The 25,425-nt window shown below is 47.3% G+C and overlaps 1 protein-coding gene across 1 annotated transcript; it reads right to left on the bottom strand.

Moving 5' to 3' along the window:
• Positions 1 to 23,650: 23,650 nt before the first annotated feature.
• Positions 23,651 to 24,849, bottom strand: LOC127349203 (putative cyclin-dependent kinase F-2). Its single transcript, XM_051374977.2, has one exon. It carries the CDS (start codon positions 24,808 to 24,810, stop codon positions 23,698 to 23,700), a length of 1,113 nt encoding a protein of 370 aa, XP_051230937.1. The 5' UTR covers positions 24,811 to 24,849; the 3' UTR covers positions 23,651 to 23,697.
• Between the last annotated feature and the right edge of the window lie 576 nt (positions 24,850 to 25,425).

The following is a 25,425-nucleotide window of genomic DNA, read 5'->3' as shown; positions in this document are numbered from 1 at the left end:
TAGAGGTGTCTCTCCCATAAGAAATAGCATATTGGGTAAACAATTACAGTTGGGCAATTGACAAATAGAGAGGGCATGACAATGCACATACATGACATGATGAGTATTGTGAGATTCAATTGGGCATTACGACAAAGTACATAGACCGCTATCCAGCATGCATCTATGCCTAAAAAGTCCACTTTCAGGTTATCATCCGAACCCCTTCCAGTATTAAGTTGCAAACAACAGACAATTGCATTAAGTATGGTGCGTAATGTAATCAATAACTACATCCTCGGACATAGCATCAATGTTTTATCCCTAGTGGCAACAGCACATCCACAACCTTAGAACTTTCTGTCACTGTCCCAGATTTAATGGAGGCATGAACCCACTATCGAGCATAAATACTCCCTCTTGGAGTTAAGAGTAAAAACTTGGCCAGAGCCTCTACTAATAACGGAGAGCATGCAAGATCATAAACAACACATAGATAATAGATTGATAATCAACATAACATAGTATTCTCTATCCATCGGATCCCAACAAACACACATGTAGCTTTACAGATAGATGATCTTGATCATGTTAGGCAGCTCACAAGATCAGACAATGATAGCACAATGAGGAGAAGACGACCATCTAGCTACTGCTATGGACCCATAGTCCAGGGGTGAACTACTCACACATCAATCCGGAGGCGACCATGGCGGTGTAGAGTCCTCCGGGAGATGATTCCCCTCTCCGGCAGGGTGCTGGAGGCGATCTCCTGAATCCCCCGAGATGGGATTGGCGGCGGCGGCGTCTCTGGAAGGTTTTCCGTATCGTGGCTCTCGGTACTGGGGCTATTATCGACGGAGGCTTAAGTAGGCGGAAGGGAAACGCGGGGGGCCACACGAGGGCCCCACACATCAGGTCGGCGCGGCCAAGGGCCAGGCCGCGCCGCCCTAGTGTTTGGCCGCCTCGTGGCCCCACTTCGTATCATCTTCGGTCTTCTGGAAGCTTCGTGCAAAAATAGGACCCTGGGCGTTGATTTCGTCCAATTCCGAGAATATTTCCTTACTAGGATTTCTGAAACCAAAAACAGCAGAAAACAAAGAATCGGCTCTTCGGCATCTCGTTAATAGGTTAGTGCCAGAAAATGCATAATAATGACATATAATGTGTATAAAACATGTGAGTATCATCATAAAAGTAGCATGGAACATAAGAAATTATAGATACGTTTGAGACGTATCAAGCATCCCCAAGCTTAGTTCCTACTCGTCCCGAGTAGGTAAACGATAACAAAGATAATTTCTTAGTGACAATGCTACCAACATAATCTTGATCAATACTATTGTAAGCACATGTAATGAATGCAGCGATTTGAAACAATGGTAAATGACATGAGTAAACAATTGAATCATAAAGGAAAGACTTTTCATGAATAGTACTTCAAGACAAGCATCAATAAGTCTTGCATAAGAGTTAACTCATAAAGCAATAATTCAAAGTAAAGGTATTGAAGCAACACAAAGGAAGATTAAGTTTCAGCGGTTGATTTCAACTTGTAACATGTATATCTCATGGATATTTGTCAATGTAAAGTAATATAACAAGTGCAATATGCAAGTATGTAGGAATCAATGCACAGTTGACACAAGTGTTTGCTTCTTGAGGTGGAGAGAAATAGGTGAACTGACTCAACATAAAAGTAAAAGAAAGGTCCTTCAAAGAGGAAAGCATCGATTGCTATATTTGTGCTAGAGCTTTGGTTTTGAAAACAAGAAACAATTTTGTCAACGGTAGTAATAAAGCATATGAGTTATGTAAATTATATCCTACAAGTTGCAAGCCTCATGCATAGTATACTAATAGTGCCCGCACCTTGTCCTAATTAGCTTGGATTTACATGGGTTATCATAGCATAGCACATGTTTCAACCAAGTGTCACAAAGGGGTACCTCTATGCCGCCTGTACAAAGGTCTAAGGACAAAGCTCGCATTGGATTTCTCGCTTTTGGTTATTCTCAACTTAGACATCCATACCGGGACAACATAGACAACAGATAATGGACTCCTCTTTAATGCATAAGCATTCAACAACAGATAATATTCTCATAAGAGATTGAGGTTTGTTGTCCAAACCGAAACTTCCCCCATGGATCATGGCTTTAGTTAGCGGCCCAATGTTCTTCTCTAACAATATGCATACTCAAACCATTTGATCATGATAAATCACTCTTACTTCATACAAGACGAACATGCATAGAAACTCACACGATATTCAACAAAGAGTAGTTGATGGCGTCCCCAGGAACATGGTTATCGCTCAACAAGCAACTTATAAGAGATAAGACGCATAAGTACATATTCAATACCACGATAGTTTTTAAGCTATTTGTCCCATGAGCTATATATTGCAAAGATAAAGAATGGAAATTTTAAAGGTAGCACTCAAGCAATTTACTTTGGAATGGCGGAGAAATACCATGTGGTAGGTAGGTATGGTGGACACAAATGGCATAGTGGTTGGCTCAAGGATTTTGGATGCATGAGAAGTATTCCCTCTCGATACAAGGCTTAGGCTAGCAAGGTTTATTTGAAACAAACACAAGGATGAAGCGGTGCAGCAAAACTCACATAAAAGACATATTGTAAACATTATAAGACTCTACACCGTCTTCCTTGTTGTTCAAACTCAATACTAGAAATTATCTAGACCTTAGAGAAACCAAACATGCAAATCAGATTTTAGCAAGCTCTATGTATTTCTTCATTAATAGGTGCAAAGTATATGATGCAAGAGCTTAAACATGAGCACAAAAATTGCCAAGTATCACATTATCCAAGATATTATACCAATTACCACATATATCATTTTCCAATTCCAACCGTACAACAATTTAACGAAGAAGAAACTTTCGCCATGAATACTATGAGTAAAGCTAAGGACATATTTGTCCATATGCAACAGCGGAGCGTGTCTCTCTCCCACACAATGAATGCTAGGATCCATTTTATTCAAACAAAACAAAAACAAAAACAAACGGACGCTCCAAGCAAAGTACATAAGATGTGACGGAATAAAAATATAGTTTCAGGGGAGGAACCTGATAGTGTTGTCGATGAAGAAGGGGATGCCTTGGGCATCCCCAAGCTTAGACGCTTGAGTCTTCTTGATATATGCAGGGGTGAACCACCGGGGCATCCCCAAGCTTAGAGCTTTCACTCTCCTTGATCATGTTGTATCATCCTCCTCTCTTGATCCTTGAAAACTTCCTCCACACCAAACTCAAAACAAACTCATTAGAGGGTTAGTGCACAATTAAAATTCACATATTCAGAGGTGACAGAATCATTCTTTATACTTCTGGACATTGCACAAAGCTACTGAAAGTCAATGGAATCGAAAAATCCATCAAGCATGGCAAAACAGGCAATGCGAAATAAAAGGCAGAATCTGTCAAAACAGAATAGTTCGTAAAGACGTATTTTTAAGAGGCACCAGACTTGCTCAGATGAGAAAACTTAAAACTAATGAAAGTTGCGTACATATCTGAGGATCACTCACGTAAATTGGAATAATTTTCTGAGTTACCTACAGAGAATTAGACCCAGATTCGTGACAGCAAAGAAATCTGTTTCTGCGCAGTAATCCAAATCTAGTATCATACTTCTATTAGAGACTTTACTTGGCACAACAATGAAATAAAACTAAGATAAGGAGAGGTTGCTACAGTAGTAACAACTTCCAAGACTCAAATATAAAATAAAAGTACTGTAGTAAAACATAAACATGGGTTGTCTCCCATAAGCGCTTTTCTTTAACGCCTTTCAGCTAGGCGCAGAAAGTGTGTATCAAGTATTATCAAGAGGTGAAGCATCGGATGCTCCATTATCTATATTGGTATTAAGAGCTTTGTCAATTTTAGGCCTATAATATTTTTTTGGTTTAGGCACCTTAGAGACATGCATGAACTTTTGCTCCTTACCCACATAAGCTTTCTCTTTATACTTAAGAGAAGAAAAAGTTGAACCCAAGGTTCCCATAGCTTCTTCAAGTTCGCCAATCCTATTGATTTGATTATCATGGACAACACAAGTTCCTAGAACACTAATTCTTTCATCAATTCCTCCTAAGGATTTATCAAGTTCATCAGTTTTATCAGTAACATTTCCAATTTAGTTTCAACACTTGGAAAAAAATTTCTCTATGGTTTCCAATTTTTTCATAACATCCTCAAGAGAGATTTTGCTTTTAGTTTCATTAACAGGTGGTATTCCAACTAGACTCTCAATGATGCAACTAGCTTCTAAAGCAGGAGTACCTAGGAAATTACCCCCCGAAAGAGTATCAAGAACATACCTATTCCAACTAGATATACCAACATAAAAATTCCTAACTAGGATAATAGTGGAGTGTTTCTTAGTGCACCTATGATGAGCATCACTAATTCTATACCAAGCATCTTTAAAACTTTCTCCACCTTGTTGTTTAAACGAACGAACTTCAACTTCAGGATTACTCATTTTAGCAATAGTAAATAAAGTAAACTAGATGCAAGTAACTAATTTTTTTTTGTGTTTTTGATATAGCAAACAAGATAGTAAATGAAGTAAAACTAGTAACTAATTTTTTTGTGTTTTGATTTAGTGCAGCAAACAAAGTAGTAAATAAAAGTAAAGCAAGACAAAAACAAAGTAAAGAGATTGGATTGTGAAGACTCCCCTTGCAGCGTGTCTTGATCTCCCCGGCAATAGCGCCAGAAAAAGAGCTGCTTGCGCACAGTTGACGTGGGCGTAGTAGCTTCCTTGTGATGTTGGGAACCCCAAGAGGAAGGTATGATGTGTACAGCAGCAAGTTTTCCCTCAGTAAGAAACCAAGGTTTATCGAACCAGTAGGAGCCAAGAAGCACGTTGAAGGTTGATGGCGGCGAGATGTAGTGCGGCGCAACACCAAGGATTCCGGCGCCAACGTGGAACCTGCACAACACAACCAAAGTACTTTGCCCCAACGAAATAGTGAGGTTGTCAATCTCACCGGCTTGCTGTAACAAAGGATTAGATGTATAGTGTGGATGATGATTGTTTGCAGAGAACAGTAGAAAAAGTATTGCAGTAGATTGTATTCGATGTAAAAGAATGGACCGGGGTCCACAGTTCACTAGAGGTGTCTCTCCCATAAGAAATAGCATATTGGGTAAACAAATTACAGTTGGGCAATTGACAAATAGAGAGGGCATGACAATGCACATACATGACATGATGAGTATTGTGAGATTCAATTGGGCATTACGACAAAGTACATAGACCGCTATCCAGCATGCATCTATGCCTAAAAAGTCCACTTTCAGGTTATCATCCGAACCCCTTCCAGTATTAAGTTGCAAACAACAGACAATTGCATTAAGTATGGTGCGTAATGTAATCAATAACTACATCCTCGGACATAGCATCAATGTTTTATCCCTAGTGGCAACAGCACATCCACAACCTTAGAACTTTCTGTCACATCGTCCCAGTTTAATGGAGGCATGAACCCACTATCGAGCATAAATACTCCCTCTTGGAGTTAAGAGTAAAAACTTGGCCAGAGCCTCTACTAATAACGGAGAGCATGCAAGATCATAAACAACACATAGATAATAGATTGATAATCAACATAACATAGTATTCTCTATCCATCGGATCCCAACAAACACACATGTAGCTTTACAGATAGATGATCTTGATCATGTTAGGCAGCTCACAAGATCGGACAATGATAGCACAATGAGGAGAAGACGACCATCTAGCTACTGCTATGGACCCATAGTCCAGGGGGGAACTACTCACACATCAATCCGGAGGCGACCATGGCGGTGTAGAGTCCTCCGGGAGATGATTTCCCTCTCCGGCAGGGTGCCGGAGGCGATCTCCTGAATCCCCTGAGATGGGATTGGCGGCGGCGGCGTCTCTGGAAGGTTTTCCGTATCGTGGCTCTCGGTACTGGGGCTATTATCGATGGAGGCTTAAGTAGGCAGAAGGGCAACGCGGGGGGCCACACGAGGGCCCCACACATCAGGTCGGCGCGGCCAAGGGCCAGGCCGCGCCGCCCTAGTGTTTGGCCGCCTCGTGGCCCCACTTCGTATCATCTTCGGTCTTCTGGAAGCTTCGTGCAAAAATAGGACCCTGGGCGTTGATTTCGTCCAATTCCGAGAATATTTCCTTACTAGGATTTCTGAAACCAAAAACAGCAGAAAACAGCAACTGGCTCTTCGGCATCTCGTTAATATGTTAGTGCCGGAAAATGCATAATAATGACATATAATGTGTATAAAACATGTGAGTATCATCATAAAAGTAGCATGGAACATAAGAAATTATAGATACGTTTGAGACGTATCAGGCCGCGCCGCCCTAGTGTGTGGGCCCCTCGTGACGCCCCCTGACCTACCCTTCCGCCTACTTAAAGCCTTCGTCGCGAATATCCCAGTACCGAGAGCCATGATACGGAAAACCTTCCAGAGACACCGCCGCCGCCAATCCCATCTCGGGGGATTCAGGAGATCGCCTCCGGCACCCTGCCGGAGAGGGGAATCATCTCCCGGAGGACTCTTCATCGCCATGATCGCCTCCGGATTGATGTGTGAGTAGTTCACCCCTGGACTATGGGTCCATAGCAGTAGCTAGATGGTCGTCTTCTCCTCATTGTGCTATCATTGTTGGATCTTGTGAGCTGCCTAACATGATCAAGATCATCTATTTGTAATGCTACATGTTGCGTTTGTTGGGATCCGATGAATATGGAATACTATGTTATGTTGATTATCAATCTATCATCTATGTGTTGTTTATGATCTTGCATGCTCTCCGTTGCTAGTAGAGGCTCTGGCCAAGTTGATACTTGTAACTCCAAGAGGGAGTATTTATGCTCGATAGTGGGTTCATGCCTCCATTAAATGCAGGACGATGTGAGAAAGTTCTAAGGTTGTGGATGTGCTGTTGCTACTAGGGATAAAACATCAATGCTTTGTCTAAGGATATTTCTGTTGATTACATTACGCACCATACTTAATGCAATTGTCTGTTGTTTGCAACTTAATACTAGAAGGGGTGCGGATGCTAACCCGAAGGTGGACTTTTTAGGCATAGATGCATGCTGGATAGCGGTCTATGTACTTTGTCGTAATGCCCGATTGAATTTCACACTACTCATCATGATATGTATGTGCATTGTCATGCCCTCTTTATTTGTCAATTGCCCAACTGTAATTTGTTCACCCAACATGCTATTTCTTAATGGAGAGACACCACTAGTGAACTGTGGACCCCGGTCCAATTCTTTACATCTGAATACAATCTACTGTAATACTTGTTTTTACTGTTCTTTGCAAACATCATCTTCCACACTATACATCTAATCTTTTGTTACAGCAAGCCGGTGAGATTGACAACCTCACTGTTAAGTTGGGGCAAAGTACTTGGATTGTGTTGTGCAGGTTCCACGTTGGCGCCGGAATCCCTGGTGTTGCGCCGCACTACACTCCGCCATCAACAACCTTCAACGTGCTTATTGACTCCTACTGGTTCGATAAACCTTGGTTTCTTACTGAGGGAAAACTTGCTGCTGTACACATCATACCTTCCTCTTGGGGTTCCCAACGGACGAGTGCTTTACCATCACAAGGAAGCTACTACACCCACGTCAGCACCCCAAATGCCGGCGGCCAGTACACGATGGCGCCCCCGATATAGGACTCCCCAGAATGCGCGGTTAAGTGCATTCGAACAAGTACTGCACGGCGAAGCTACTGGTGGTCTCGCCTTTCCAAGAGGAGCACTGGAGCATCGCAGGAAACTATGTATTGCGGCGGCACGCTCCGGCGAATCATCAAACACAAGCTACAGAGCAAGCTGGGATGCGATTAAGGGCTCTATCGACGCGTGTGCTCACCCTGAGGATGCTGGTGTGGTCGATGGAGGCAGGGATGGTCGGGAGTGTGCTCAGATTCATCGATTCCGGTGATGACCCGCGACAACAATCGATGAAATTCGTCGGTTTGAGGAAGCTTCGGCTCGATTCCTTCCTCCCCGATGATCTACGATGTCAGGCGCTTCTCCACGGCTACTCTACGGAGCTTGGGGTGGCCTCCACCGTCGAGTTCTTGATCGACACCGACGGCAAGTCGTGGATGGTTATGAGAGATAGAGAGGATCTGAGAAGAAATGGATGGGAAGCGAATGATTAGGGTTGCAACGCGGAGCTCGCGGTGGTTTTATAGAGCGAGGGATGGTCTGGTTCGTTGTCCCACCGGCGGCACTGGCCGAGATGCAATGGCGGCAGTGAAGCGCATTTGGGAACGAATCTTGATGCGAACGGGATAAGACGGACGCGAGGAAGATTGGGCGAAGCTCTGAGTTTGTCTGCGGCGTCCGACTTGGTCTTATCAGCGGCGAGGACGTGGCGAAGCTTCCCTCTGTGTTGTCGTCTCCGGGGAAGAAGACGAAGCTCGTCTCCTTTCTTTTTCATCGCACGAAGGGGTATGGTGGCGTGGGCTGTTTCTTTCGTGGGGTAGGCTTGAGACGTGGGTTGCTACTGGGCTGCGGTGGCCTATCAGGTAAGCTCCTCTCTCTCTCTTTTCTATTTTATTTTCTGTTTTATTTCCTGGTTTCTATTTTAGTGTTTGAATTCAAATTTGAATTCTGGTTATTCTTGCAGGTTTTTAAATGTTTTACATTTCAATGGAATTGATCCTTATACATACTTCATAATTGTGTTGTTCAAATAAGTATTTAATATTTGATTAAATTTGTGTTCTCGTGGGGTGCATTCTAAATTTAAAATAGATATGGTTTAAGTGTTTATCTCAATTCCTTTTATTTAGGAACCAATCTGTTTAAACGGATTGAAAATTTATAACATGTGCATGGTGAACATACTATTAGGTTTTGTTAAAGTGCTTAACAATATTGGTTGCTCATATGTATTTTAATTATGGCTAGAATTTAAACTAAGGTGTTAATGAATATGAGTTAGGGTCATGATTTCATGTGCCAATTTATTTCTAAGGGCATGGAAATTTATTTAGGTTTATTTTAAAATATGTGCTATTGATTGATCAACTAATTATGTACTAGTACTTGAGTTTGGGATATGGTCTTAGGGTTTACTTGTGATACACAAGTTAGGGTTTAGGCATAGGTTTCATGTGGGGTAAGATTTAGGGTTTTCCCTTATGCTTCTCAATTGATGCAATAAGGAAATATGAATGTGGTCTAGGGTTTTAGTTGTGATCACCCAAGTGATGCACAAACTAGGATTGGAACATAGGCATAGGGTTTAATCTCCCTCACTGATGATAGGTTGTTCATCTCCATACATTACCAAAGTTGTCACTAAGTTTGGATAAGCAAGGGTTTAGTACTTCTCTTGTATTCTTAGGGTTTATGATCACTACCAATATGTGATGATTATGGAATTGGTTTACTAAGGTATTGCTATAGGAATAGGGTTCTTACCTCTAAGATCAAATGTTGTCTTGAACAACTAAGATTAGTACTACTCTAGGATTCTTGTATGGGCATGGCTATGGTTAGTATTATCACTTCTCTCACTTCTCAATACCTTGACACATCCTAGGGCTCTACTCAAAATATGATGATATGATCTTGTAACTATATGGTTTGCCTAGGAATTCTACCTTGGTATCTTGTGTAGCTTGTTCTTCTGGAAATCTGATAAACCTACATCTTGTGAAATTTCAGTTACTGTGGTAAGTTTTATTTGAAAGCGCGTTCCTGGATTTTCTATGCATGAATGCAATGCACACTTTGGTGTTCTCTCATTTTGTAACCTCTAAACCTGGGATATTACAGCTTCTATGAATGTCAGCCCCTTCTTCTCCTCCTTCTTCTTCTCTTTGGAGTAGGGAGCGACAGGGGCAGGCGCGAGTGAGGGAGAAGAAGAACCAGGGAAAGACGAATGAACCGCTAGGGGTCTAGAAACCACTATGAACAAGATTGATGCCGAGATGCATGCATTGGATATTTTTGAAGATGACGGGCAATAGGGTATGCATGTTGTTTTCCCGCTAAAACAATAACCACCCACGTACTTAAATGGGTGCTTAATTACAATGATAAAGCTACTATAGTTCTTGTTCCTGGAGAGGAGCTTAGATCGATCTACGAGGGTACGATCTGTTGCCTCCTCTCTCGCATATTATCTTGGTTATACGTAGGATCTTTTTGTTTTCTATACACGTTCCCCTTCCCCAACAATGCTAATATATATTTGCTATATATGTGAATGTATCTTATTTCTTTCCACTATATGTACACGTGTTTCTTGCTTTGTATTTCTATACAGCCAAACATGGCGTTAAACATTTTACCTTGACACAATTTTTGGGAGGAGAAATAAGAATATCCCAAGTGGAAAGGTCTTTATGCGCCTCTCACAGAAAAAGTCACAGCCATGATTCATCTCAAAGAAAGAAACGTGGCAACAATTCACCCGTCACCTACCTTGATGACCGCAGCTCAGGTGAGAAAGGCCAAGGGGAAGGACCTACTTCAAGCTAGATGCAAAACCCGAGCTTTGAGAAGAATCAAGAGAGGAAAACACTGGAAAAATGAACAAATGAACAACCTGTTGGCGTCAGAAACCCACCGGCGATCAGCGACGGGCAACACAGTAGAGCCGGGAACAACCTAGGGCTGCGGCTGGCCCTGGTCCCTCCGAGCGACGGCCCGCAAGGCTTCTGGTACGCACGCGCCGATGCTGGTGCAAGGGCGTGCCACCTGACCTATACCTGGTCAGGAAGGTGATGGATGATGCCTCGCTTAGTTTCCTGCATGGCATACACGTAAACATTAAATACGAGCCTCGATCGGCTCTCAGGTTGTCCTGTGAATCGGCTCGATCCACCCATGATTCGTACGAGGTGCACGAATATATGGTGGTCCTGCTTGATCGAAATAAAGCTAAAACGACCTACTACGATTTAGGGTTTTCACCGCATAATCGGAACATCCTACTCGTGATTGAGCCTCGCGGCCACGCACGGTGATCGTAAACCGACCCTAGACAAGGCCTAAAAACCAACACGAGGTTGATCCTCGGAACATCCTGTCTAGGGCTAGCAAATTACACCCTACGCGCCACTGGATCCTTCAACCCGTTTGTAAGGCCTAACTATGCAGATATTAAACTAATCCTTGTAGAACAAGGAGCAACCATAACGGATCGGATCTACTGAATAACGATCAAGCGGGGTGCCGCCCTACACCTGAGATAGGTGTAAGGGCGGCTAGACGTCTCAGGGTTGCACGACGATAGCATATGATATGAAGAGCAATGCTAACCCTAACACGTCTAAGATAACTACGTTGCTCGCCATCAAAAAGGCTTCAGCACGAGCAACGCATGGATAACGAATAAACTTGTACTGCCTAGATCGCAAGGAGCGATCTAGGCAGCATGATGCTTACCCGGAAGAAACCCTCGAGTCGGGGGAGTTGGCGATGCGCCGAGATTGGTTTGTGGTGAACGTTGGTTGTTGTTTATTTCATAAACCCTAGATACATATTTATAGTCCGTAGACTGTCTAATTCGGGAATAATCCCAACCGTGAACGAGCTAAACTCTATCTTAATTCTAACCGACACGGAATCTACTATAATACAGATACACGGGCAATCTAGCCCAAACTTCGTGTACAAGGCCGGTTCGCATCTTCTTCCATGTATATTCTTCAAGCCCAATCTTGATCGCGGCCCACCTCTGATCCGGTCAAATTCTGGTGATAACACATGCCCCCCTGGTTTTGGCAATGGTAATTCCAAAACCACTCTACTTTCCTCGTTGGGTCATGTCATGGCAGAGCAGAACCTGTTGCAGTATTCTTCATTATGACGCCTTGCCTTCTCAACTTCTCTGCACGATTTGACACTGTAGTTTCTTTTTCGTGGTAGGCGGCTTCATTGTGCGCACTGCCTCCTGACTTTTTAGGCCGATCTCAATTTCGCGTTCATGAACCAAGAAGCCCAAGAATTGACCGACCGTCACTCCAAATGCATACTTCTTTGGATTCATCCTTAGTCCGAATTTCCTAGTTCGGTCTCGGATGCGTCGTAAATCCTCCAAGTGTCCCTCGGAGACAGACTTGACCACCACGTCGTCAATGTAGATCTCAACCAGTTTGCCGATCAGATCATGAAATATGTAGTTCATGGCTCTTTGGTATGTTGCACCGGCGTTCTTCAGTCCAAATGTCATGACTAGATATTCAACCAAGCCCACTGAACCTGGTACTCTGAATGCAGTCTTGTGTATATCTTCTGGATATTGTCAACATAAAGTAATATAACAAGTGCAATATGCAAGTATGTAGGAATCAATGCACAGTTAACACAAGTGTTTGCTTTTTTAGATAGAAGGAAATGGGTAAACTGACTCAACAATAAAAGTAGAAGAAAGGCCCTTCGCAGAGGGAAGCATGGATTGCTATATTTGTGCTAGAGCTTTTATTTGAAAATAAGAAACAACTTTGTCAACGGTAGTAATAAAGCATATGAGTTATGTAAATTATATCCTACAAGTTGCAAGTCTCATGCATAGTATACCAATAGTGCCCGCACCTTGTCCTAATTAGCTTGGATTTACATGGATTATCATAGCATAGCATACGTTTTAACCAAGTGTCACAAAGGGGTACCTCTATGCCGCCTGTACAAAGGTCTAAGGAGAAAGCTCGCATTGGATTTCTCGCTTTTGATTATTCTCAACTTAGACATCCATACCGGAACAACATAGACAACAGATAGTGGACTCCTCTTTAATGCATAAGCATTCAACAACAGATAAAATTCTCATAAGAGATTGAGGTTTGTTGTCCAAACTGAAACTTCCACCATGGATCATGGCTTTAGTTAACGGCCCAATGTTCTTCTCTAACAATATGCATACTCAAATCATTTGATCATGATAAGTCACCCTTACTTCAGACAAGACGAACATGCATAGCAACTCACATGATATTCAACAAAGAAATAGTTGATGGCGTCCCCAGGAACATGGTTATCGCCCAACAAGCAACTTAATAAGAAATAATATGCATAAGTACATATTCAATACCACAATAGGTTTTAAGCTATTTGTCCCATGAGCTATATATTGCAAAGATAAAGAATAGAAATTTCAAAGGTAGCACTCAAGCAATTTACTTTGGAATGGCGGAGAAATACTATGTAGTAGGTAGGTATGGTGGACACAAGTGGCATAGTGTTTGGCTCAAGGATTTTGGATGCATGAGAAGTATTCCCTCTCGATACAAGGTTTAGGCTAGCAAGGTTGTTTAAAGCAAACATAAGTATGAACCGGTACAGCAAAACTCACATAAAAGACATATTGAAAGCATTATAAGACTCTATACCTGTTGTCGTCAGAAACCCACCGGCGGGTAGCGACAGGCAACACAGTAGAGCCGGGAACAACTTAGGGCTTCGGCTGGCCCTGGTCCCTCCGAGCGACGGCCCGCAAAGCTTTCTGGTCACACGTCCGATGCTGATGCTAGGGCGTGCCACCTGACCTATACCTGGTCAGGAAGGTGATAGAGATGCCTCGCTTAGTTTCCTGCATGGCATACACGTAAACATTAAATACGAGCCTCGATCGGCTCTCAGGTTATCCTGTGAATCGGCTCATGGGAGCCGATCCACCCATGATTCGTACGAGGTGCACGAATGTATGGTGGTCCTGCTTGATCAAGATAAAGCTAATAAGATCTACGACGATTTGGGGTTTTCACCGCATAATCGGAACATCCTACTCAGGATTGGGCCTCGCGGCCACGCACGGTGATCGTAAGCCGATCCTAGACAAGGCCTAAAAACCAACACGAGGTTGATCCCCGGAACATCCTGTCTAGGACTTGCGAACGACACCCTACGTGCCGCTGGATCCTCCAGCCCCTTATAAGGCCTAACTATTGCAGATATTAAACTAATCCTTGAAGAATCAAGGAGCAACCGTAACGGATCGAATCTACTAAATCGTGATCAAGCGGGGTGCCGCCCCTACACCTAAGATAGGTGTAAGGGCGGCGAGATATGCTAGGGGTTGCACTACGCAAGCATATGATACGAAGAACTATGCTAACCCTAACACATCTATGATAACTACATTGCTCGCCATCAAAAAGGCTTCAGTACGAGCAACGCATGAACAACGTGGAGCTTGTGCTGCCTAGATCGCAAGATGCGATCTAGGCAGCATGTCGCTTACCGGTAGAAACCCTCGAGACGAAGGAGTTGGCAATGCGCCGAGATTGATTTGTTGGGTGAACGTTGGTTGTTGTTTATTCCATAAACCCTAGATACATATTTATAGTCCGTAGACTCTCTAATCGTGGGAATAGTCCCAACCGGGCACGGGCCCAACTCTAACCTCATCGACACGTATCCTACTATGTTACAGATACAAGGGCAAACTAGCCCAAACTTGCTAAACAAGGCCGATTCACGTACATTCTTCAATATATAATCTTCAAGTCCACCTTGATCGCGGCCCACCTCTGACTTGGTCAAATTCTGGTGATAACACATGCCCCCCTGGTTTTGGAATTGATAATTCCAAAATCACTCTGTCCTTCCTTCACCGGGTCATGTCATAGCAGAGCAGAACCATCGCAGTATCCTTCATCATGATGCCCTGTCTTCTCAACTTCTCCGCATGATTTGGCAGTTTATTCTTCGGGCACCACCTCCTCGGGAACTGTTGTGGCATTGAATCTCCCCGTCCCCTCTATTTTTAACCGCGTCGAGCGGTTTGCTTCTTCATCCTCCTGCTCCACATTAGTACTCCAAAAGCCCTTCTGCGCACCATGTCTTCCTCTTCCTCCACCTCATCGGAACTTTCCTTCGGGTCCTCCTCCTCCCGCGAGACGCCGCCGGACATTCGCGCACCAGAAGAATGGGACCTGGAAGACCACGCCTCCTCCATTTGGTCCGAGGACGACAAGTCCTTGACCAGTGGGGAGAGCGACCTCCGCTTCCTCGCCGACGGGGAATCGGAGGAGGAGAGCGACGACGATCGCTTCTCCTGGGATGACTTCACCACCTCTGAGGAGGTGGGGAAGGAGGAGGAGGACAACGACGACAACCCCTCCGACGAGCCACCGGCCAAGCGCCACTGCCCCTGGCCAGGGAATTTCAGTGACTACGACAGCGACGACGACGCCGATGACGAGGAAGACAAGGACAACGAAGGTCCCGCCGGCGGCCGCTACAGCAGCGACGACGAGCCCGCCGGGAGCAGCGCCGACAGCGGCGACGAAGGTGATGACGAGGGCAGCGACGGCCCGTAGATAGGACCCCCAGTATAGGATCAGCAGTAGTAGACGGGGCAATGTATCCCCTTAGTACTCCCTTTGAGAGTAATCAGCTCTTCAATGTAAGAAATCTGGCTTATCAATGAAGAAATTCCCCAATTTGATTTTGCCGAGTTCCTTTATGCCAATTTAGCCGATTTCTCTTCATACTGATTCCGCCGATCGTCACTTAGCTAAAGCTTAATGAGCCGATGACGACGCATCGGTCTCTCATGACCCACTCTCCACCCCTTTGTCCTCGGAGCGATCGTGAATTCGATCAATGCCCGAAAGCTGAGGTTAACACACCAATCCTTCACGATCTATCTTTCGCCTTTTCCAACCGATGACTTTGAGCTCATGCGGACAACTAGGCAGATCAACACCCTTACGAGAGTCCCAGAACCACTGCTGAAATGACTTGACGCTGAAGTTGATACCTCTGGGTTTTCAGATATTCAGTGATACTCTTCAAACCTGCCCAATCCCCTTTTAAAAAAGGTTATGATGGAGGGCCATCCGATGAAATCTCGATCGGCTTCGTAAGAACAGAATATCTACGCAGTCAGTTGCCCCCCGAACCTCTACCAAGGCGAGCCTAGCAGTGGGCTAATCAAACGTGTCGTCATCGGTTTCCAAGTCATGACGCAGAGCCAGCCGATTTCAACAAATCGGCTCTCCAGAGCAGAGAACCTTCAGAATGAACTGCCCCCCGAGCTTCCTCAGTCCACTTCTTTGTCTTCGCAGGTCAGATCGGCTCCTTTCTTTTGGTAGATCTGAGGCAACCTACCCTTAGTCTGATCTGCTCACCCATGCTGCTCTTGGCATTGTTCTTGAAGAGAGGATCCGAGCCACTAAACCACTCTATTGAGGAGTTCTTCCATTAGAATCTCTCTTCGTGGTCCTCTTCCTGCTCCATTGACCCTCCAATTATAACCTCTTGAGTCGATGGCCACGCATCGGCTTGACATCCTTAAGTTGATGTCTGCTGTATCGGCTGTGAAATTTTTTTTTTTTTTTTTTTTTTTTTACAGCCGGTTTACGTATCGGCCCCCACACTTCAACACCCATTATCAAAGGATATCTTAGGTTGCTGGGCGTTTGAAAGATACTCCTTCTTCATATCCTCGTGTTTTATCCACCTAAATGCCCCCCGAGCCGATTCTGTCAAGAGAATTGATGGTATCGGCTCTTTAGGTATTCCCTGTTGGATCAAACGTTGAACCCAAGCAGAATGGAAGGTGAGGATAATTTTGGCCGATTGCTGGAATCGGCCTCCACGTTGCTTGCTCGATGAAGGCTTTGTAATGTTCCTCCATAAACTTTTGGGGCCGATCACAAGGATCAGCCTTGCCACGTTCGTCCATCGACGTTTGCTTTGTCACACGGTCAGGCCGGTGGATAAAACCAGCCTAACCCCGTTCTTTGTCACATCGATGCGCTCGCAGTCGTCCAAATTGATGCCTGAGAGTGGCTCTTGGCCTGATGTCTCCCAAACGTCCATGCCAGCTGTTGAAATCTCGACTGAATCATCTGCGTGGACGACTTCTACTTCATCTCCATCCCACTGTATTAGGCATTGGTGCATCGTGGACGGAATGCAACAGTTGGCGTGGATCCAATCTCTCCCTAGTAGGACAGCATAGGTACTCTTGCTGTCGACAATAAAGAACGTCGTAGGGACGGTTTTCCTTCCTACGGTCAGATCCACATTCAGAACACCTTGTGCGTCAGATGCTTGGCCATTGAAATCACTCAGTGTCACATTGGTCTTGATCAAATCTGAGCTAGAGCGTCCCAACCGACGTAGCATGGAGTATGGCATAATGTTGACTGTCGCTCCGGTGTCCACCAACATCTTATTGACAGGCCTCCCATCGATATAACCTCGCAAGTACAAAGCCTTCAGGTGTCTGTAGCTCTTCTCTCGTGGTTTCTCAAAGATAACCGGCCGTGGGCCGAAGTCAAGTTGTGCCACAGGTGCCTCGTCTAATCCTGGAGCACTGAACTCCGAAGGGAGAATGAACACCATGTTTGTGCCAGCCGATGTTTCATCATCGGCTTTCCTTTGCTTGGGACGCCACTCCATTTTTCGTGGACGACCCTCTTCATCCAGGGTTCGCCGAACTTTTGCAGCCAGATCAGGACGCGCCTTCCTTAGCGTATGTAAATACATCCTTTCGGCTTCCTCCAGGCCGCGCAATCGCTGAACCCTGCGTTTCTGGGAACGGCTGAGTCCATCAGGGCACCACCTTGGACGGTGGTACCTGTCTTCTTCTTCTTCCTCGTCCTCTGAATCCTCGAGATCTGCCCAACGAGGTGACTCAGCGCGTTTGCTTTGTGGCGGGAGAGGCCCTAGGCGCTTGAACATAGACACGTTGGCTGCCTCCTCCTTCTTCTGGTTGCATTCTGGGCAATTGCCGATTGTGGGCAATCGGCTCATTCCTGAATCCCAGCAGTGTCTGAAAAAGGGGCAGTCCCAGTGCCTGTCGTTGTTGTCTTGCTCCCTTGATTTTCCCATGGCCCGGCGCTCGTCCTCCTCCTCATCGTGATCATGCCGACGATATCTTCTGGCTTCTCTAGCCAGACGGTCTCCTTCATTATCATAGCTGGACCGTCGACGTTGGTCGTACTGACTTACATATTTGTTGAGGAGGTGATCAGAGAGGGGTCGCTGATATCTTATGTTCTTCACCTCTCCCTCTGTGACGTAGCGCTTGCCATCATGACGGAGCCGATCGCGTGGAGCGGCTTCCTCTGTATCCTTGCTATGAGAGCAGCTGCCCTCGTCTCCATCTTTGCCAGAGTGGTTCCCAGGCCCTACCATGTTGATGCTGAACGAGGGTCCTGGCTGGCAACCTTCAGGGTAAGTGCATCCCACCATGTTGACGGCGGGGAAGGGGTGAGTGTCGACCTTCATGGCGTACTGGCTGAAAATCAGCCGTCCTTGTTCTATCGCCATTTGGATCTGCTGACGCCACACCCTGCAGTCGTTGGTGGCATGGGAGAGCGAATTATGCCATTTGCAGTATGGCTTTCCGTTCAGCTCTTGTACCGTGGGGAATTTGAGACCTTCAGGTATCTTCAACTGCTTCTCCTTGAGTAACAGGTCGAAGATTTGTTCAGTCTTGGTTACGTCGAAATCAAACCCCCTGGGCGGGCCTGGTGGCTTTACCCATTTGCAAGACACGGGGGTTGCCCCCCGAGTCCACTCAGCCACTGCTACCTCTTGATCTCCCACAGGGACTTCTTCTTCCTCCGCTTCGACCAGGCCTACTGCACGCTTGAATTTGTCCTGGTACAAGTCTGGGTGGCGCTGTTCATATGCTGACAGTTTCTGAACCATGTGCGCCAGCGAAGGATAGTCTGCTTGGGAGGCCATGTCCTTGATTTGTGAGGCAAGGCCCGCTGCTGCCAACTCGACTGCTTCTTTTTCAGTCACGCGAACCGAATAACATCGGTTCCTCAGATTTCTGAAGCGCTGGATGTATTCTGCCACGGTTTCTCCACGCTTCTGACGTACTTGTGCTAGATCGGCAAGGCCAGACTCGGCAGCGTCTGAGTGATACTGCATGTGGAACTGCTCTTCCAACTGCTTCCAAGTCTGGATCGAGTTTGGTGGCAACGAGGTGTACCACCCGAAAGCCGATCCCGTGAGGGACTGTGAGAAGTACCTCACGCGTAGTGGATCCGACACTGAAGCCGTTCCAAGCTGTGCCAAGTATCGGCTTACATGCTCGATGGAGCTGGAGCCATCCGTCCCGCTGAATTTGGAGAAATCAGGGAGCCGATACTTAGGTGGTAGTGGGACCAATTCGTAGTCGTCGGGATACGGCTTGGAATAGCCGATCGTCCTTCTTTTCGGCACCATGCCGAACTGGTCCCTCAGGATCGTGCTGATCTGATCCACGGTGCTGGCTGTAGGAGTAGAACTCTGAAGATTTGCCAGGGTGGCGTACTTAGCCCGCCACGCTTGTTTTTCCGATTCTGAGCCAACTGCGGGAGCTGCGCTCTGGAGGTTCGTCGGGGTGGCGTATTTTGTTAGCCACGTCTGCTTCTCAAGCTCTGTCGCTGACGTTCCTCCTGTCTTCCCGGAAGCTCCTGATGTCGTGGCCTGGTTTGTGAGAGCCCAGTTGCCGCAATCTGGCACATACGTGCACATGTACCCGTGAGGGATCTCCTTGGGTGCCTCCTGCAAGAACTGGCAGTCGCTAGGATCACCGCCGATCTTGTATACGACGAATGCCGGTGAAGCCGGCACCTCTGGCGCTGCCAACGCAAATGGCAGCGGTGGACGGGACTGGAGTGGCAACTCCCCTTGATGTGTCCCGAGAGCTGGTCCTGACGGCGAGTATTGGTGCCTCATGATCTCCTGGATCACGCGAAGAGCGACTCGCTCCAACGTGTTTACCAGGTTCTCAGAGTGGCGGTGTAGCGAGTGCCCCACCAAGTAGTTGATCTCCTGCCGCAGGGACCTGGTGCGTTCCTCCGACGGGGCAGAGAGGTCTATCCCATCTAGTGCACCGTTAGGCGAGAACCCCTTCCATCTGATGCCATGGGAACGGGTCCTGTGGAAAGAGCCGATGAGGTCGGCTTCGAGGAGTGCTTTGATCTCGTCATGCTTCTTCTTGAGCTCCTCGGTTAGGTCATCGTATGTGACTGGCGTGCCGTCCGCCATCTCAGATGTAGATGGCGATGTGGTTGATGTAGAAGCGTGTCCCACCGGGCGTGCCAGAATGTGTTGTCGTCAGAAACCCACCGGCGGGTAGCGACAGGCAACACAGTAGAGCCGGGAACAACTTAGGGCTTCGGCTGGCCCTGGTCCCTCCGAGCGACGGCCCGCAAAGCTTTCTGGTCACACGTCCGATGCTGATGCTAGGGCGTGCCACCTGACCTATACCTGGTCAGGAAGGTGATAGAGATGCCTCGCTTAGTTTCCTGCATGGCATACACGTAAACATTAAATACGAGCCTCGATCGGCTCTCAGGTTATCCTGTGAATCGGCTCATGGGAGCCGATCCACCCATGATTCGTACGAGGTGCACGAATGTATGGTGGTCCTGCTTGATCAAGATAAAGCTAATAAGATCTACGACGATTTGGGGTTTTCACCGCATAATCGGAACATCCTACTCAGGATTGGGCCTCGCGGCCACGCACGGTGATCGTAAGCCGATCCTAGACAAGGCCTAAAAACCAACACGAGGTTGATCCCCGGAACATCCTGTCTAGGACTTGCGAACGACACCCTACGCGCCGCTGGATCCTCCAGCCCCTTATAAGGCCTAACTATTGCAGATATTAAACTAATCCTTGAAGAATCAAGGAGCAACCGTAACGGATCGAATCTACAAAATCGTGATCAAGCGGGGTGCCGCCCCTACACCTAAGATAGGTGTAAGGGCGGCGAGATATGCTAGGGGTTGCACTACGCAAGCATATGATACGAAGAACTATGCTAACCCTAACACATCTATGATAACTACGTTGCTCGCCATCAAAAAGGCTTCAGTACGAGCAACGCATGAACAACGTGGAGCTTGTGCTGCCTAGATCGCAAGATGCGATCTAGGCAGCATGTCGCTTACCGGTAGAAACCCTCGAGACGAAGGAGTTGGCGATGCGCCGAGATTGATTTGTTGGGTGAACGTTGGTTGTTGTTTATTTCATAAACCCTAGATACATATTTATAGTCCGTAGACTCTCTAATCGTGGGAATAGTCCCAACCGGGCACGGGCCCAACTCTAACCTCATCGACACGTATCCTACTATGTTACAGATACAAGGGCAAACTAGCCCAAACTTGCTAAACAAGGCCGATTCACGTACATTCTTCAATATATAATCTTCAAGTCCACCTTGATCGCGGCCCACCTCTGACTTGGTCAAATTCTGGTGATAACAATACCGTCTTCATTGTTGTACCTTTTATCATCATATCGAAGCCGATCGCTTGAACCGGCCTCCTCTTTGTCCTTGCCACCAGAGCGACTGCTCTCTTCTTTGTCTTTGCCATGGCGGTAAACAGACCCTGCCATGTTGACATCGAACGAGAAGTCTAGTCGACGCCTTGCGGAGCGGCTGAGTTCTACCATGTTGATGCCAGGGAACGGCTGCGTGTCTACCTTCATGGCGAACTGTCCAAAGATCAGACGGCCTTGTTCTATTGCCATTTAAGTCACGGGGGATGCCCCCCGAGCCCATTCAGCTACGGCCACCTCCCGGTCTTCCGCAATGTCTCCGAATTCGTCCGTCTCGACCAAGGCTACCGGGCGTTTGAACTTGTCTTGGTACAACTCCGGGTGACGCTGCTCATATGCTGTCAACTTCTGAGCCATTTGCGCCAGCGAGTTGTACTCTACTTGGAACACCAAATCCTTGAATGGAGAGATCTACTTGACCGAGGGCACCCTCGGCTGTAAAACCTTCCCACCTGATACCATGAAAACGGGTCTTTGAGAAAGAGCCGATGAGATCGGCTTCGAAGAGAGCTTTGAGCCCGTCGTACTTCTTCTTGTGCTCATCAGGCAGCTCATCGTACGTGACTGGCTCGCCAGCCATCTCAACTGTGGATGTCGACGTGGTTGCTGAAGAGTGTCCCACCGGGCGTGCCAGAATGTGTTGGCGTCAGAAACCCACCGGCTAGCAGCGACGGGCAACACAGTAGAGCCGGGAACAACCTAGGGCTGCGGCTGGCCCTGGTCCCTCCGAGCGACGGCCCGCAAGGCTTCTGGTACGCACGCGCCGATGCTGGTGCAAGGGCGTGCCACCTGACCTATACCTGGTCAGGAAGGTGATGGATGATGCCTCGCTTAGTTTCCTGCATGGCATACACGTAAACATTAAATACGAGCCTCGATCGGCTCTCAGGTTGTCCTGTGAATCGGCTCGATCCACCCATGATTCGTACGAGGTGCACGAATATATGGTGGTCCTGCTTGATCGAAATAAAGCTAAAACGACCTACTACGATTTAGGGTTTTCACCGCATAATCGGAACATCCTACTCGTGATTGAGCCACGCGGCCACGCACGGTGATCGTAAACCGACCCTATACAAGGCCTAAAAACCAACACGAGGTTGATCCTCGGAACATCCTGTCTAGGGCTAGCAAATTACACCCTACGCGCCACTGGATCCTTCAACCCGTTTGTAAGGCCTAACTATGCAGATATTAAACTAATCCTTGTAGAACAAGGAGCAACCATAACGGATCGGATCTACTGAATAACGATCAAGCGGGGTGCCGCCCCTACACCTGAGATAGGTGTAAGGGCGGCTAGACGTCTCAGGGTTGCACGGCGATAGCATATGATATGAAGAGCAATGCTAACCCTAACACGTCTAAGATAACTATGTTGCTCGCCATCAAAAAGGCTTCAGCACGAGCAACGCATGGATAACGAATAAACTTGTACTGCCTAGATCGCAAGGAGCGATCTAGGCAGCATGATGCTTACCCGGAAGAAACCCTCGAGTCGGGGGAGTTGGCGATGCGCCGAGATTGGTTTGTGGTGAACGTTTGTTGTTGTTTATTTCATAAACCCTAGATACATATTTATAGTCCGTAGACTGTCTAATTCGGGAATAATCCCAACCGTGAACGAGCTAAACTCTATCTTAATTCTAACCGACACGGAATCTACTATAATACAGATACACGGGCAATCTAGCCCAAACTTCGTGTACAAGGCCGGTTCGCATCTTCTTCCATGTATATTCTTCAAGCCCAATCTTGATCGCGGCCCACCTCTGATCCGGTCAAATTCTGGTGATAACACAACCACCTTGAACTGCAAAAAGAAAGCTCGACATTGATAAGATTGAGAGCCAACTAAGTATATACAGCTCTAGCATATTGAAGTAGAGCTCGCGATATTTACGAGGAGACCCGGATGATGGTGGCTCACTTGAGTATCATGGACCCAAAGAGAAGTGATTGGTTCGAGAAGAAGCAAATAATGATCCACGATTAAGATGGGTGATCACTCAATATTTTGCATGGTTCTCATCTATATCGATCTCAGTCTCTTCATGTGGTCTTTTTTCTTTTGCCTTTCTCAACTTGTATCTGCGCAACCAGTTGGGCATGTACATGCACAAGTGCAGCAGAATGTAGGATATGATTCAGGCATTCAGCACGCCGTTCTGAATTTCATACACTTGAACTACAGTAGTACAACGTTTAGGTCATATAAACAGAATGGATCTATTAATCTCTCCCAAATAAACAGAACAATCACATAATCTGAAAAGAAGGCTGCAGTTCAATTCTGCATACAACAGTTATATAGTTTCTTTACAATTCTGTCTAAGATTTACACGGATCAATCATTCAAGCTCTGCCATGAAACAGTTTTACTACATGGTTTCTCTACACTCGTTGTGCGTTCCACATCGCCACTGGATTCTTGAGTACGTTCTTCTCTGGTGCCGCCGGTGGGATGAAACTGCGCGGAGTCGCCTTCGTTCTCGGCAACGCGACGGCGGGACGAGGAGCAGAGAACCATGGGTGTTTGAGCGCCTTGGCCGCCGTGAGTCGCTTGTCGGGGTTGCACGTGAGTAGGCCTTGCAGCACCTGGAATCCTTCATGTGACAGCCTCTCTTCGGGGAACAGATCCCGTAGCCTGTTGTGCTCGTGCCCGGCCGGTAGCGGTAGCAGTTGCAGCGCCATGGCGAGCGGCAGAGAGTCGAACCCCGGCCACGTCCTCTCGTCCGGCATGCCGAGCACTCGGATTATGCTCCACAGCTGTGATATCTCGTCCACGTAGTCATCTTCTCCGCTACGGAACAACGCCTTGCCGCCGGCGAGCATCTCGGCCATGACGCAGCCGAGCGACCAGGTGTCCACGAGCGTGTCGTAGTCCGGCTTCTGCAGCAGCATCTCTGGCGCCGTGTAGAACGGGGTGCCGGCCTGGGTGTAGGGCGGAGGCTCGACCATGGAAACCGCGAGCCCGAGGTCGCAGATCTTGACGAGCTCCCCGTCTTGGCCGACGAGGATGTTGGCCGGCTTGATGTCGCGGTGGACGACGTGGCGGGCGTGCATCATCTTGGCGCCGGTGAGCAGCTTCCACATAAAGGCGCGCACCGTGGGCTCCGGCAGCGGCTGGCCGTGGCGCCTGTCCCAGAGGAAATTGTGGAGGTTCGGCCCGGCGACGTGCTCCATGACGAGGGAGAGGAGGCCGGTGGCCGGGTGCACCACCAGGGCCTCGAAGCCGACCACGTAGGGGTTCCCGCTGCAGGCCCTGAGGAACCCGGCTTCGCGCTGGAGGTCGGCGACGCTGGTCGCGGACGGCGTGGAGAGGCGCTTGATGGCGACGGTCTTGCCGGTGGCGCGGTTGCGCGCCATGACGACGGCGCCGAAGCCGCCCTCGCCGAGGCAGGCCACGTCGTCGTACTCGTCGGTGCGGCTCCTCTTGCGTCCTTGTGTCGCCGATCCTTGGGCGGTCGTCGCTTGGCCGGCGGCGGGTCGCTTGCCGGCGGCCATGGCACTCGATCGACGACCGCTTGCGGTGCTTGGTTCGGAGTGGAGGGAGACGGCCGCGCGCGCGTGTGGACTGGAAGGGAAAGCAGGCGATCTTTGGAAGAGCTTTATGCATGTCGGTGTGGATCGGCGGCAAGTATATATACACGCAATGGCGAAGGGAAGTGCTGGGCGTCCCCCGGGGGATTAGAAATCTAATCCCCCGGGTCCCCAACCGTCCGATCTGTTGATCTGGAATGTTTTCGGCCGTCAGATTAAACCAACCAGCCCTCTCTCCCACTTTTGCTACCATGATGTACCAAAGTAGCAAAAAACGCTTTAATTGTAGCAAAATTTATTTTCACCTAAAAACACGTAACTCACGGAGACTCGTCGGAGATGTCGCCGGAGACCCACCGGAGACTTAGTAGCAAAAAATATATGCTATAGTAGCAAATACACACAAAGATTGTAGCAACTTTGTTTTGCTATTGTAGCAAAACCGACCTCATCGAAGTCTCGCCGGAGACCTCGCCGGAGAACTTGTAGCAAAAAACGTATACTATTATAGCTAAAACCTAGAACAAATGTAGCAAAACCTGATTCCGCCGGATACTCGCCGGAGACATAGTAGCAAAA

This window comes from Lolium perenne, chromosome 4, assembly GCF_019359855.2.
Source record: "Lolium perenne isolate Kyuss_39 chromosome 4, Kyuss_2.0, whole genome shotgun sequence".
NCBI lineage: Eukaryota > Viridiplantae > Streptophyta > Magnoliopsida > Poales > Poaceae > Lolium > Lolium perenne.
This window is presented reverse-complemented; position numbering and strand designations above follow the sequence as displayed.